The sequence below is a fragment of the Dipodomys merriami genome, unplaced genomic scaffold, assembly GCF_024711535.1.
Source record: "Dipodomys merriami isolate MVZ:Mamm:240054 unplaced genomic scaffold, mDipMer1.0.p SCAF_16, whole genome shotgun sequence".
Lineage (NCBI taxonomy): Eukaryota > Metazoa > Chordata > Mammalia > Rodentia > Heteromyidae > Dipodomys > Dipodomys merriami.
Window position 1 is genome coordinate 8,613,139 of NW_027202937.1, and position 15,697 is coordinate 8,628,835.

General features: G+C 43.3%; 1 protein-coding gene across 10 annotated transcripts in view; it reads left to right on the forward strand.

Annotated features, from left to right (window-relative positions):
• The window catches only part of Slc26a8 (solute carrier family 26 member 8), a 59,333-nt gene that overhangs the window by 13,735 nt on the left and 29,901 nt on the right, over positions 1-15,697 (forward strand). For 7 of the 10 annotated variants that reach the window (XM_070023893.1, XM_070023892.1, XM_070023890.1 and 4 more), the window contains exons 3-8: positions 2,111-2,250; positions 3,619-3,735; positions 5,051-5,232; positions 10,350-10,514; positions 13,485-13,634; positions 15,139-15,221. In XM_070023893.1, coding sequence (XP_069879994.1) covers positions 2,111-2,250; positions 3,619-3,735; positions 5,051-5,232; positions 10,350-10,514; positions 13,485-13,634; positions 15,139-15,221 — 837 coding nt within the window. Of the gene's footprint in view, positions 1-2,110; positions 2,251-3,618; positions 3,736-3,934; positions 4,018-4,113; positions 4,230-5,050; positions 5,233-10,349; positions 10,515-13,484; positions 13,635-15,138; positions 15,222-15,697 lie in introns of those variants that run through there. The other 3 variants (XM_070023897.1, XM_070023895.1, XM_070023898.1) reach the window with 3 other exon arrangements.

The window sequence follows — 15,697 nt, forward strand, 5'->3', positions numbered from 1 at the left end:
TTAAAGGCTTAAAAAAAAAATGTATGTGGACTGGGAAAGTGGCTCAGTGGTAGAGTGTTTGCCTTGCATGCATGAGGCCCTGGGTTTGATTCCTCAGCACCAGATAAGCAGCCAGAAATGGTTCTGTGGCTCAAGTGGTAGCACGCTAATCTTGAGCTGAAGAGCTGAGGGATAGCGTTCAGGCCCAGAGTTCAGGCCCCATGACCGACCAAAAAAAAAAAAGTATGTGGCCAGTTGTGATTTCCACATGGTGCCAGTGGCCCATGCCTATAATCCTAGTTACTCAGGAGGCTGAGATCTGAGGATCACAGTTCAAAGCCAGCCCAGGCAGAAAAGTCCATGAGACTCTTATCTCCAATAAACTATAAGAAAACCAGAAGTGGTGCTGTGGCTCAAATGGTAGAGTGTTTGCCTTGAACTGAAGAGCTCAGGGACAGCACCCAGGAACTGAGTTCAAGTCCCATGACCAACAACAACAACAAAAAAAAATGCTCTGGGTACCAGTGGCTCATGCCTATATTCCTGACTACTCAGGAAGCTGAAATCTGAGGATCACGGTTCAAAGCCAGACCAGGCAGAAACATCCGTGAGACATTTATCTCTAATAAAACACCAGAAAACTGGAAGTGGTGCTGTAGCTCAAGTGGTAGAGCTAAAGAGCTGAGGAACTGTGTCCAGGCCCAGACTTGAAGACCCATGCTAAAAAATAAATAAATAAATAAAAGTTTGTAGATGGGTGTTGGTGGCTCATCTATAACTCTAGTTACTCAGCATATTGGATTCTGAGGATAGAGGTTGAAAGCCAGTTTGTGCAGACAAATCCAAGAAACTCTTATCTCCAATTAACCAGCAAAAAAACTGTAAGTAGAGTTATGGTACAAGTGGTACAGTGCTAGCCTTGAGTGTAAAAGCCAAGTAGGAGCACAAGGCCTGAGATCACACCCACCAGCACATACACACGTGTATAAACACACCTGTGTATGCCTTTCTTTACATGGTTAATTCCTTAAGCCTGAGATTCCATAGTCTATATTTTCTATACATGTCCACATATTACACAGGTCAAAGACACACTGAGTGAATGCCTGGTAAAATCTTACTATATGTGAATGTGTCCATTACCTTCATCACCCTTCAGTATTGAATCTCAAAAAACTGTACTTATCCTAAGCAAACAACAACATTTCATTTTCTACTAAAATTGGTAGATTTGTTTCTTCCTCAGCATACAAAAACACAGAAGCATGACAAGCATTGGTGGCTCATGCCTATAATCCTAGCTACTCAGGAAGCTGAGTGTTCAAAGCCAACCCAGGTAGAAAGGCCCATGAGACTCTTATCTCCAAATATCCACTAATGGACTTTTATCTTCAAAGCAGGAGGTGGAGTTGTGGCTCAAGTGGTAGAGCGCTAGTCTTGAACAAATAACAAAGACAGTGCCCAGGCATTGAGTATAAGCCCCAGGACTAGCACACACACACACACACACACACACACACACACACACACACACACACACACAAAATTACAGAAGCAGTGCATGGTAGACATAGGAGTCTTAGGTCTTGTAAGATATATAACACGTGATTTTATCTTCTACAAGGTACTTGTTTGTGTCTGGAGGTATTTGTGGTTGTCACAACTAGGGGGAGGAGAGACTACTGGGTACACAGGATGCTGCTAAATGTCTACAATGTGTGGGGAAGATCCACAACCAAGTATTATCTAGTCTAGTTGGGCGCTGGTAGCTCCCACTTATAATCCTAGCTACTCAAGATGCTGAGATTTGTGAATCATGGTTGGACATCAGCCCAAGCAGGAAACTGTAAGACCCTTACCTTCAATTAACCAGCAAAAAAACTGGAAGTGGAGCTGTAATGCAAGTGGTAGAGCACCAGCCTTAAGCAAAAAAAGTCAAGTGAGAGCACAATGTCCTGAGTTCAAGCCCCAGTACCAGCACAAAAAAATTAGTTGGTTCAATATGTCAAAATGTGAATAGGACTGATGTGAATTTTTGTTCTGTGGGAAGAAGGATGACTATTGTACCTTTGACTATATGGACCTTCTCTTTAGGGAACCTAATCTAGCCTCTGCTTTTTCTTTCTTGAAGCTGCTCATGGCACAAGTTCCTAAGATGCATGCTTACACTCTTTCCCTTCCTGGAATGGATGTGTTTGTATCGATTCAAAGACTGGCTTCTTGGAGACCTAGTTGCTGGTCTAAGCGTTGGCCTTGTGCAAGTTCCCCAAGGTAAGGAAAACATGAAGCCATTTCCCCCCAAAACAACCTGTCAGACTTTATCCACATACAGAGTAAACAATTTCTCATGCTAGACGAGCAGAAGAGAATGTGAGCAGAATCCACACCATTCTCATTTGTTCCTTCAATTACCATCCCTCCAGGATGGTTCAAAAGACTTAGTTCAGTTTATGATTATTTGTGTGTGTGTGTGTGTGTGTGTGTGTGTGTGTGTGTGTGTGTGTGTGTGTGTGTGTACATGCAGTATTCGCACTCTTGTTTGGCTTTTTCACTTACTGTCTACCAATTGAACCACATCTCCACTTTTGGCTTTTTGCTAGTTCATTGGAGACTCTCATGGACTTTCCTGCATGAGCTGGCTTTGAACCTAGATCCTCAGCCAAAGCCTCCTGGGTAGTTAGGATTGCAGATGTGAGCTACCAGTACCCAGATTCCTTCAGTTTAGATTCCTGAACACTGCAGAAAATGTACAGTGTCTATTGTTGGTGGGTTTTTTTGTCATATTAGTCCTCTCAGATTTGTTGACTATAATAGATCTCAGGTAGTATTTGTTTTACTCAGAAAGGTAAGGTTTAGGAAACATGACAGTCCAGTGTCTATCCAGCAGATGACCCTTCCGATAGGAAGGGTAGATAGGACTCGGAGCTATTGGGGCTTCAGGAACCTTATTTTGAAACAGGAACCAACAGCCCTAAGTATGGCTTCCATGGACAAGATAAGTTAATAAGAGATATTCACCCTTCATTCACAGTCCTTTCTGTCCAGATGGAGGATTCTAATTGGACTCGTTTTTACCAAGCAGTTCTGCTTGCATATACAGCTAACATTCTGTTGTTTCCAGGTCTCCTGGGAAACGGGTAGAAAGTTAACCTAAGACTAAATTTGTCCACAGAGAATAGAATGGGTTGAAAGGGTTTTATTGCTTCTTACAGTTCCCCATTTTGCCTTTTGTTTCTTTTTTCTTTTTTTCTCCTCCTCTTATTTCTCCTCCTCCTCCCTCTCCTTCTCTTCCTCCTCTGTGTGTGTGTGTGTGTGTGAGAGAGAGAATGTGTGTGTGTGTGAGAGAGAGAGAGAATGTGTGTGTGTGTGTGTGTGTGTGAGTGTGTGTGTGTGTGTGTTGGTACTGGGGCTTGAACTCAGGGCCTCTAGGCCTTGCTTAGCTTTTTCACTCAAAGCTGATGCTCTACCACTAGGAAGTAAAGGACATGATAAATGGTATTAATTAAGGACTATTTATCCAAGGATACAATTACCACACTTAGCTGCACAGATCTTTTTTATTCTAAGATTTAGTTCTTAGTTAAAGTGACTTTTACATGCCAAGCTACCTTTTCTTACTTAAACTGTCTTGCTTTTCAGGCCTGACACTTAGCTTGCTGACAAGGCAACTGATTCCTTCTCTCAATGTCACTTATTCAGCTTTCTGTTCTTCGGTAATTTATGTAATTTTTGGATCATGTCATCAAATGTCCATTGGTGAGTTCAGTTACCGAAGCCACAGGAAGTCGATGAAATGTCTACCTTGATCATTTACTGATAGCTAAGGTCAACAAAGTACGCAAGAAGGTCAAGTTAACGGAGGAAAAATTTTATTTTGGCACATGGTTTCAGAGGATTCAATCCATGGTCACTTGGTTCCATTGTTTCTAGGCCTATAGTCAGAAAGAACCTGGTGAGAGACTAGAGAGGAAGGAGGGCGTTCATCTCCTGGCAGCCAATGAGCAGAGAGGAGAGACAAACAGTGGCATCTTATACATAGTAAATATCCAAGAAGCATTGAGTATTCTTTTTTCCCCTCTTGTTGCTGTGGCTTTGTTTTATAGTCCTTTCACCTTGCTTTTAACTTCCTCTTAGTGTAGGCACAGTGGCTGAGCCTGATATCCATTTCCCATCAATTTCTCTTTGAATCCCACCCCATATTCCCATGATGACAAAGAAGTAAGCACCTGGACCACCAGCATCTACGTTCTGTGAGTTTGGTCATGATATTGGACTCATGGCTGTAGGACTCTCTTCCCTATTCTCTCTCTCTCTCTCTCTCTCTCTCTCTCTCTCTCTCTCTCTCTCTCTCTCTCTCTCTCTCTCTCTCTGTCTCTGTCTCTCTCTCTCTCGCTCTCTCTCTCTCTGTGAGACAGACAGACAGACAGACAGAGACAGAGACAGAGATAGAGACAGAGAGAGAGAACATGCACGTACATGCACAGGTACTGAGGCTTTAACTCAGGGGGTAGGCGCTGTCCCTGAGCATTTTTGCTCAAGGCTGGCACTCTACCACTTGATCTATAGTTTTACTTCTGGATTTTTGCTGGTTCAAAGGAGATAAAAGTCTCAGACTTTCCTGCCCAGGCTGGCTTTGAGCCTTAATTCTCAGATCTCAGTCTTGTGAGTAGCTAGGATTACAGGTTTGAACAACTAGCACCTGGCTTCCCCTGCTCTTTCTTCTTCTTTTTTTTTTTTTGGGGGGGGGGGGTGGTCCAGTTGTGGGGCCTGAACTCTGTGCCTGGGCACTGTCCCTCAGCTCTTCAGCTCAAGGCTAGCACTCTACCACTTGAGCCACAGCACCACTTCCAGGTTTTTCTGCTTATGTGGTGCTGAGGAATCGAACCCAGGGCCTCATGCATGCAAGGCAAGCACTCTACCCCTGAGCCACCTTCCCAGCCTTCTTACTTCTCATCAGCCACATTTCAATAAGAAAGTCCTTCAGACCAAAGTTGATACAAAATCAGATTATACCTTGCTCTTGTCAGTATCAGCTTATCTAGACCTGAACCCTTACTTTGTGCCTAACCAGGTCCCTTTTTCCTTGTGAGTGCTCTGATAATGGATGTCTTGAGTGAGAGCCCATTCAACAATGGTCACCTGATCATGGGAACGTTCATCAAGGATGACTTTTCTTCCCCCTCCTACATTATCAGCTATAACAGTTCCTTAAGTGTCGTTGCAACCACCACCTTTCTGACTGGAATTATTCAGGTAGGATATGAGTCTCTAAACCCCTGGAAAACAACAACTAAATAGAGACTAACATTGGACCCCTTTTAATGCTTCTGTGATCCACGGTGATGTATGGATACTTGCATGGTTTATTTCCAGGCTAACTTGTAGGATGTGTGGCTAGACTGCCTCTTCAGAGATAATTCTTCTTCCTTCCAACTCACCTGCTTCACCTGGGGGAAAGTGAAGGAGTGACACTGTCCAAAAAGAAATGTACTTACTAAGCCGGGCACCAGTGGCTCACACCTGTAATCCTCGCTATTAGGAGGCTGAGATCAAAGCCAGCCCAGGCAGGAAAAGTCCATGAGACTCTTATCTCCAATAAACCACTCAGAAAACTGGAAGTGGCACTGTGGTTCAAGTGGTAGAGTGCTTACCTTGAGCTGAAGAGCTGAGGGACAGTGCCCAGGCCCAGAGTTCAAGCCCCACGACCAACAAAAAAGAAAAGGAAAGAAATGTGCTTATTATCTGACTTATGAAATGGTAACCCACTGTACAACATCTTACTAATAACAATAAAATTACATTTTAAAAAATCACCCACTTCTAGCTGGGCATCTGGTGGCTCATGTCTGGAATCCTAGCTACAAGCTATATTTGGAGTTAAGTAAATTTAAAATAATTTAAGTTGAGAGAGCATACTCTCTAGCAACAGCAGAATTGAACTAGAATGTTAACAGGAAACTCTCCAGATATTTGGATATTAAGTAACAAATTTATTTTGTTGTTGTTGTTTTTGTTGTGGGGCATGAATTCAGGCTGGCACTCTACCACTTTGAGCACAGTGCCACTTCCAGTTTTCTGGGGGTTAATTGGAGATAAGAGTCTCAGGGACATTCCTGCCCAGGCTGGCTTTGAACCATAACCCTCAGATCTCAGCCTCTTAAGTAGCTAAGATTACAGGCATGAGCTACCAGCACTCAGCAACAACAGATTTTTAAGTAATCCATAGATCAGGGAGGAAACCTCAGGAGGTTGAAGGAGTTAGTGAACTTGTACCTGCAGAGCCAGTGAGTGGCAGCAGCAAGATTGAAGGAGGGTGGGTGGTTATCATACTTCTTCACCTCACCTCTTAGAAGGGAAGACTTAAGGCTGGGAATGTGGCTTAGTGGTAGTAGTGCTTGCCTAGCATGCATGAAGCCCTCGGTTAGATTCCTCAGTACCACATAACTAGAAAAGCTGGAAGTGGGACTGGGAAGTATCTCAGTGGCAGAGTGCTTGTCTTGCATGCATGAGGCCCTGGGTTTGATTCCTCAGCACCACATAACCAGAAAAAGCCAGAAGTGGCACTTTGGTTCAAGTGATAGAGTGCTAGCCTTGAGCTGAAGAACTGAGGGACAGCGCCCAGGCCCAGAGATCAGGCCCCACGACTGACCAAAAAAAATAAGGGGGGGGGCTGGGAAGGTGGCTCAGTGGTAGAGTGCTTGCCTTGCATGCATGAAGCCCTGGGTTCGATTCCCTAGCACCACATAAGCAAAAAGAAAAAAGCCAGAAGTAGTGCTGTGGCTCAAGTGGTAGAGCGCTAGCCTTAAGCTGAAGAGCTGAGGGACAGCACCCAGGCCCAGAGTTCAGGCCCCACAACTGGACCACCCCCCCCCCAAAAAAAAGGCTGGTATTAGTGCTGTGACTCAAGTGGTAGAGTGCTAGCCTTGAGCAAAAGAAGTTCAAGGACAGTGCCCAGGCCCTGAGTTCAAGCTCCAGGACTGGCTGGGAAAAAAGGGTGGGGTTGAGGGGGGAGACTTAGTGGGATCTTGGGATGCTGGATACAGGCCAGCAGAGATGGCAAAAGAGTGGGGTTTGCACATTAGTACAGAAATGGCTGCCAGCCAACCACCCAAACAATAGGAGGCAGATGGGCCTGACTCAATTGCACACATGAACATATTGAGCAATATAAGATTAAGGCACACACACCACAGGCTGAATCAAAGCTCAGAAACAAAAGGCCTTTAAAATGAAAGGATTTGTTGTTCTGTTTGTTTTCTGAGAGCTTCTAGAGCAAGACAGGGTGAAGTGGTGATAGCATTATGCTGCAAGACTTTCATTTTGTCTCTTTTTTTCCTCCTTTTAATAGACTACTCTTCTGAATAGTCTTTATTGGCCTGTACCAGCCAGTTTTTTTGTTTTGTTTTGTTGTTTGTTTTTGTTTGTTTGTTTTGTTGGTTTGGGGTGGTTGGTTTTGAGACAGGGTTTTATTTTGTGGCCCAGGTTAGATTCAGACTTCTGTTTCAGCCTCTGGGTGAAATGCTGAGACTACAGTTGTCTGCTACCATGTTCTTTTTCTCTTATGAGAAAGAGATTCTCTCCATCAATTTTCTAGATGTATTTTTTATTATAAAAGATGGTATTAGGGCTGAGAATGTGGCTTAGTGGTGGAGTGCTTGCCTAGCATGCATGAAGTCCTGGGCTCAATTCCTCAGTACCACATGAACAGAAAAAGCCAAACTGGCACTGTTGCTCAAGTTGTAGAGTGCTAGCCTTGAGCAAAAAGAAGTTCAGGGACAGTGCCCAGGCCCCGAGTTCAAGTCCCAGGACTGGCCAAAAAAAAGAAAAGAATGGTATGTGTATTCCAAAAATCTCTTAAAGAGTGAAAAAGTATATAACTTAGAAAAAGTTTTCCCCCTTGTTTAATTCCTTCCCCTATCCTTTCAGATATTTTATTATTATATCTACTTGTTGTATATCTAATTGTTGTTTGTTTGTCGTCCAGTCCTGGGGTTTGAACTCAGGGCTTGGGTGCTATCCCTGAGTTTCTTTGTGCTAAAGGCTAGCACTCTACCATGTAAGCCAATAGTTTATTGGAGATGAGAGTCTCACAGACTTCCTGCCTAGGCCGGCTTAGAACTGCAATACTCAGATCTCAGCCTCCTGAGTAGCTAGGATTATAGGCATGAGCCACCTCCCTTAGCTTATTAAATTTAATTTTATTACATATTATGTAACAGATATTTACATCATATGTATGCACATATGCACTTAAAATACAGGTGGAGCATCCTTGATCTGAAATAATGGAGACTGGAGTAATTCAGATTCTAGATTTATTATTTTTATTTTAGAATATTTGCATATACACAGTTAGCTATTTTGGGATTAGTACCTAAGTTTAAATACAAAATTCATTTATGTTTGTATAATAACAAATATTTTATGTAAAACCTTTAGCGTAGCTAGACACCAGTGACTCAGGCCTGTAATCCTAGCTACTCAGGAGGCTGAGATCTGAGAGTAATGGTTCAAAGCCAGCCCAGGCAGTGACTCAGGCCTGTAATCCTAGCTACTCAGGAGGCTGAGATCTGAGAGTAATGGTTCAAAGCCAGCCCAGGCAGGAAAGTCTGTGAGACTCTTAATCTTCAGTAAACCACCAGAAAACCAGAAGTGGCACTGTAGCTCAAGTGGTAGAACATTCACCTTGAGCTGAAGAGCACAGCAACAATGCCCAGGTCCAGAGTTCAAGCCCAGGACTGACAAAACAAAACAAAACAAAAAACAAACCTTTACTGTACTTGGAATCCATCATATGAGGCCAGGTGTAGAAGTTTCCTGTGCTATCATGTTGATGCTCAAAAATTTTGGATTTTGGCGGGGCAATAGTGGCTAATGCCTACAATCCTAGCTACTTGGGATCCTGAGATCTGAGGATGGAGGTTGGAAGCCAGCCTGGGCAGGAAAGTCCATGAGATCCTAATGTCTAGTAAACTAGCTAAATTAAAAAAAAAAAAAAAAAAGGCCAGGCCAGGAGGAGAGATGTGGCTTAAATGAGAGAGCACAGAATTACAGGTGTGAATCATCAGCACAGCCAGCTAACCATTCTCAAACATGAAGATGCGATCTAGCATTACCCAAACACAGGGACAATAGGTGAATTTCAAAACTTCTGTTTGCCAGACATGCCTTCCAATTTTCGGTCTCTACTCATGCAAAGGGTTTGTAGCTTCCTCATGAAGGGGAAGCAAGTACAGAGTGCCCCATCTGTCTCCTATTCTTGGAATTTGATTTGCAAAAGCAGTAGGTGATGGGAAGAGAGCTTGATGCCCCCCCCTTTTTTCTTTCCAGTTTTTTACTTTTTGATTTTATTTGCTAAGTCTGACTCTGTGTGTGTGTGTGTGTGTGTGTGTGTGTGTGTGTGTGTGTGTGTGTGTGTGTGTGTGTGTGTGTGTGTGTTTACTGGTATAGGGCTTGAACTCAGAGCATAGTTGCTGTTCCTTAGCTTAAGCTCCACTTCTGGCGTTTTGTTGGTTTATTGGAGATGAGAGTCTCACAGACTTAACTGTCTGGGCTGCCTTTGAACTGAGATCCTCTGATCACAGCCTCCTGAGTAGCTAGGATTACAGGTATGCATCTTCTGTGCCTGGCTGAATCTGGCTCTTTTTTTTTTTTCCATTTTTATTTTATTTTATTTTTTGGGTCCAGTCGTGGGGCCTGAACTCTGGGCCTGGGCCCTGTCCCTCAGCTCTTCAGCTCAAGGCTAGCGCTCTACCACTTGAGCTACAGCGCCACTTCTGGCTTTCTTTTTTTCTGCTTATGTGGTCCTGGGGAATCGAACCCAGGGCCTCATGCATGCAAGGCAAGTGCTCTACCACTGAGCCACCTTCCCAGACCCCATTTTTATTATTTTATTTATTTAGTTTTGTCTGTCATGGGGCTTGAACTCAGGGCCTGGGCACTGTGCCTGAGCTTTTTCACTTAAGGCTAACACCTGACAACTTTGAGTTACAGTGCCACTTCTGGTTTTCTGGTGATTTATTGGAGATAAATATCTCAAGGACTTTTCTGCCCAGGCTAGCTTTAAACTACTATCCTCAGCTCTCAGCCTCCTGACTAGCTAGCATCATAGGGATGAGCCACCAGTGCTCAGATAATTTTATTTATTTTGTTTATTCTTTGTTTATGTGGTACCGAGGAATTGAACCCAGGGATTCATACATACTAGGCAAGCATTCTACCCCTAAGCCACATTCCCAGCCCAAGACTGGCTCTTTCAACATTATTTTTAGCTTCCTTGTCACTTTCTCCACCTATCCTGCCTCAGTGCCATTGCTGGTGTGATGACATTCTGCCTCTCGGGTTTTCCTTTCCACCTGAACCCCCTACAGCTGTGTATGGGCTTGCTGGGCATGGGCTTCATGGCTACGTACCTTCCAGAAGCCACCATCAGTGCGTACCTGGCTGCTGTGGCCCTGCACATCATGCTGTCCCAGCTCACCTGCGTCCTCGGGATTATGATTAGTTTCCACGCTGGTCCCCTCGCCTTCTTCTATGTGAGTAACTTAACCTTTCCCTAGAGGAACAGTGGCTCTCCCCTGGCCTCCAAAGAGAAACAGACCCTGCTCTCCTAGAGGTGCAGCTCTAAGGCATTTCTGTAAAGAAGGACCTAGAAATAACTGCATCCTTTGTAGATTTAGTGTCCTAGTCAACGGCAGAAACCCGTTTGACTGTGTTCTCAGTTGCCAAAATCATTTCAGCCTAGCCTTTTAAACCAATATGATTTACATTCAGATTTGACCTGGGAGTTTCTGTATATGTGTCTTCATTCTCCCCATCACATGCCTCACAGCAGATATGTATCCTAAAATATGTAAAGGATATACAATACTCCTAAGCCAGGCCCCAATGGCTTCCTCATGTAATCCTAGCTACTCAAGAGGCTGAGATCTGAAGATCAAGGTTTGAAGCCACCATAGGCAGAAAAGTCTATGAGACTCTTATCTCTAATTAACCACTATAAAGCCATAAGTGTAAGTGTGACTCAAATGGTAGAGCATTTACCTTATGTGAAAAAGCCAAGTGAGAGCTCATGCTCTGAGTTCAAGTCCCAGTTCTATTCCCTTCACCCCAAAATCTTAAGTATTTCCAGATTAGTTAAACTAACAAAAAAGTCACTAGACAGTTGTTGAATGCCAAGGTTTTGAATGATATTTCTAGAACTGCAAAGGCAGGCATGGCATTGGGGATTTGAGAAGTATTTTTTTTTTAATTGGTGTATATCAGTTACATAAGGAAGGGAGATTTCTTTCTTCCATCTCTATACATGTTAGCACTGTACTAATGTGTATCTTTGTTTGTTTTTAACTGATTTTTTTGGTCAGTCCTGGGGCTTGAACTCAGGTCCTAGGCACTATCCCTGAGCTCTTCAGCTCAAAGCTAGCTCTCTACTACTTTGAGCCACAGCACCACTTCTGGTTTTCTGGTGGTTAATTGGAGATAAGAGTCTCACAGACTGCCTAGCCTGGCTTTGAACTGCAATCCTCAAATCTCAGCCTCCTAAATAGTGAGGCGCCAAAGTGCTTGGCTTTGATTTTTTTTTCTGTCTTTTCTTTTTTGGTACTGGGGATCAAACACACAATGTTGTACTTGCTAGGCAAGCACTTTGCCACTGAGCTATATCCCAGCCATGTAATGTGTATTTTTTAAAGCTGGAAAGAAATATTAAAAGAGTAATGTCCAATAAGAAGAAAATACATTTCTGTGTAACAGAAAGGACCTAGGGATTGTATATATTGGCCTACTTACAATTAATTTGCCTAGGCCCTATATGTTTTTTAGTGAGCTTCTCCTTCATTTTTGCTTTGAGGAGTTAATTAGTATTTTATATTCTTTATATTCTCGTGTGTGTTTGTGTGTGTGCACACACGTGCGTGTGCATGCATGCGCACACACACACACACCAGCGCTGGGGCTTGAACTCAAGGTCTAAGCACTGTCCCTTAGCTTTTTTGTTCAAGGGGCTGGCACTCTACCACTTGAGTCACATCTTCAATTCCAGCTTTGTGATACTTAATTGGAGATTAAAGTCTTAGGGCTTTTCTGCCTGGGCTGGCTTCAAACTGTGATCCTCAACTTCCAATCTCCTGGCCTGAGAATGTGGCTTAGTGGTAGAGTGCTTGCCTAGCATGCATGAAGCTCTGGGTTTGATTCTTCAGTACCACATATACAGAAAAAGCTGGAAATGGTGCTGTGGCTCAAGTGGTAGAGTACTAGCTGTTAGGTTTTTAAAAAGAGGTAGCCGAGTAAGAACCACATCACGCACGTGGTATTCAGGTAAGGGGTAGGTTTATTCAGTAGACCTGCTGGGACCAGGGAAAGGCCTGAGAGAGACCTGGGAAAGAGAGAGAGCTGGGAGAGAGAGAGAACTAGGAAAGACAGAGCTGGGAAAGAGAGAGAGCTGGGAAAGAGTTGGGAAAGAGAGCGGGGAAAGAGCTGAGAAAGAGAGAGAGCCAGAAGAGGGCCGCTGGGCCTGCGCTAGCCCTTATCTAGGGTATGGGCGTAGAAAGGTATGGCCACATCAAATTCAGATGTGACCTCAGCAGATGCAGATGTGACCTCTTCCAGGTGTGCCAGTTGCCTAGATAACTCAGATACTGGGTGGAGACTTTGCTGGGAGGAGGGTGGAGTCTGCTTGCCATCCAGGAGCGGACCTTACACTAGCCTTGAGCCAAAGAATCTTAGGGACTGTGCTCAGGCCCTGAGTTCAAGCCCTACGACTGGCAAAAACAACAACAACATCAACAACAAAAACGCTCAGCTGGGTGCTAGTGGCTCAGCTTGTAATCCTACCTACTCAGGAGGCTGAGATCTGAATATCAAGGTTCAAAACCAGCCCGGGCAGGAAAGCTCCTAAGGCTCTTATCTCCAATAAACCACTCAGAAAACCAGAAGTGGCACTGTGACTCAAGTGGTAGAGCAATCACCTTGAGCTGAAGAGCTGAGGGACAGCACCCAGGCCCAGAGTTCAAGCCCCTAACTGACAAAATAATAATAATAATAATAATAATAATAAACCCTCAGCTTCCTAAGTAGCTAAGGACAGGTATGAGCCACTGATACCTGCTGGCTCAAGATTTTTTTTTTTTTTTTATCAGTCATGGGGCTTGAATTCTGGGCCTGGGAGCTGTTACTCAGCTCTTCAGCTCAAGGCTAGTGCTCTACTACTTGAGCCACAGCACCACTTCTGGTTTTCTGGTGGTTTATTGGAGATGATTCTCAACAGACTTTCTTGCCCGGGCTGGCTTTGAACCATGATCCTCAGATCTCAGCCTAGTAGCTAGGATTACAGGCTTGTGCCACTGGTGCCTGGCTGACTTTTTTTTTTTAATTAGTTTATATTAGTTATACAGAAGGAGATTTAATTGCTACATTTCCACACATTTATGACTTCTTTTTAATGAATCTATCTAGATTTAGGCTATTATTATGTCCCTTCTAAGTCTCTGTATTTTTTTTTCTTTCAGAACATAATTAACTACTGTATAGGTCTCCCCAAAGCAAATTCTACCAGCATCCTGCTTTTCCTAACTGCTGTTGTTGCTCTGAGAATCAATAAGTGTATCAGAATTTCTTTCAACCGGTACCCCATTGAGTTTCCCATGGAATTATTTTTGGTAGGTATTTCTAATGCCCGGATTTCATGGCTCAGATCATTTTAAGTTACTACTTTAAAAAATTTTTAAAGACAAAAAAAGAAAATAACCCTAAGAGATCAAAGATAAATAGAAGATTGTAAAACTAAGAATTTTTTGAAATTTTATTTTTTATTGTTATTATAAGTAATGTACAGATGGGTTAAAGTTACATAAGTCAGGTAATGAATACATTTCTTTTTAGATAATGTCACTTCTTCCCTCACTCTCCCCTGTAAAAACTGAGAAAAAGGGTTGGGAAGGTAGCTCAGTAGTAGAGTGCTTGCTTTGCATACATGAGGCCCTGGATTTGATTCCTCAGCACCACATAAGCAGAAAAAGCCAGAAGTGGTGCTATGGCTCAAGTGGTAGAGTGCTAGCCTTGAGTTGAAGAGCTGAGGGACCAACAACAACACCAAAAAAAAAAACTAAGAAAAATTTTAAAACATACATTGAATTGTGTCAAGCCTGAATATATACTTACACCTAAATGTATGCTATGATTTTTTTTTTTTTTTTTTTTTTTTGGTTATGGAGCCTGAACTCTGGGCCTGATCACTGTCTCTCAGCTCTTCACCTAAGGCTAGTGCTCTATCACTTGAACCACAGTATCACTTCCTGCTTTTTCTGTTTATATAGTGCTGAGGAATGGAACCCAGGGCCTCTGCATGCTAGGTGAGCACTCTACCACTGAGCCACCTTCCCAGCCCATGGTTTGCTTTAAAAAAAAAAAAAAAAAAATTGCCAGGTACCAGTGGCTCAAGCCTGTAATCCTGGCTACTCAGGAGGCTGAGATCTGAGGATGGCAGTTCAAAGTCAGCGCACACAGGAATGGCCATGAGACTCTTATCTCCAATGAATCACCAGAAAACCAGAAGTGGTGTTTTGGCTCCAGTGGTAGAATGCTAGCTTTGAGATGAAGAGCTCAAGGACAGCACCCAGGCCCAGAATCCAAGAACCATGAACGACCAAAAAATAAGTTTTGTTGGATGCCAATGACTCACAACTGTAATTCTAGCTACTTAGGAGGCTGAAATCTAAGGATTGAGGTGTGAACCCAGCCTAGATATGAAAGTCTGTGAGACTTTTATCTCCAACTACCCAATAAAAAGTCAGAGGTATACCCCAAGTGGTAAAGTCTAGCTTTGAGCAAAAAGGTCAGGGACAACACCCATACTTTGAGTTCAAGCCCAAAGACTACCATACGCATGAAAAAGTTTAGTGATAAGAGGGTATGAGATTGATTGAAGGGGCTGGGAAGGTGGCTCAGTGGTAGAGTGCTTGCTTTGCATGCATGAGGCTCGATTCCTCAGCACCACATAAGCAAAAAGAAAAAAGCCAGAAGTGGCACTGTGGCTCAAGTGGTAGAGTGCTAGCCTTGAGCTGAAGAGCTGAGGGACAGCGCCCAGGCCCAGAGTTCAGGCCCCATGACTGGACCCCCAAAAAATAATAATAATTTGATATTTGTTTGTTTAATTGCCTATAGATTATTGGCTTTACTGTAGTTTCAAACAAGATAACCATGGCCACAGAAAACAGCAGGTCCCTCATAGAGATGATCCCTTTCAGGTCAGTAATCTTCTCTTCTCTGGTACCTTCTCTTAGCCTCTCACCATATAACCTGAATGGAGTCAAATCCTTTTATTTTTCTTTTATTGTAAAGATACTGTACAGACGGTTACAGTTATATGAGTAAGGTTATGAGTACATTTCCTATTGAGCATTGTTGCCCTCTCCTTTGTTTTTCCCCTACTGTCCCTTCCCTCACCTTTCTGACTCCTCCCCACCCTGCTCCCTTTATTTTATTTTGTCAGTCTTGGGGCCTAAACTCCGGGCCTGGGCACTGTCCCTCAGCTCCTCAGCTCAAGGCTAGCACTCTACCACTTGAGCCACAGTGCCACTTCCAGCTTTTTCTGCTTATGTGGTGCTGAGGAATGGAACCCAGGGCTTCATGCATACGAGGCAAGCACTCTACCACTGAGCCACCTTCCCAGCCCCTTATTTATTTATTTATTTATTTATTTATTTATTTATTTATTTATTTA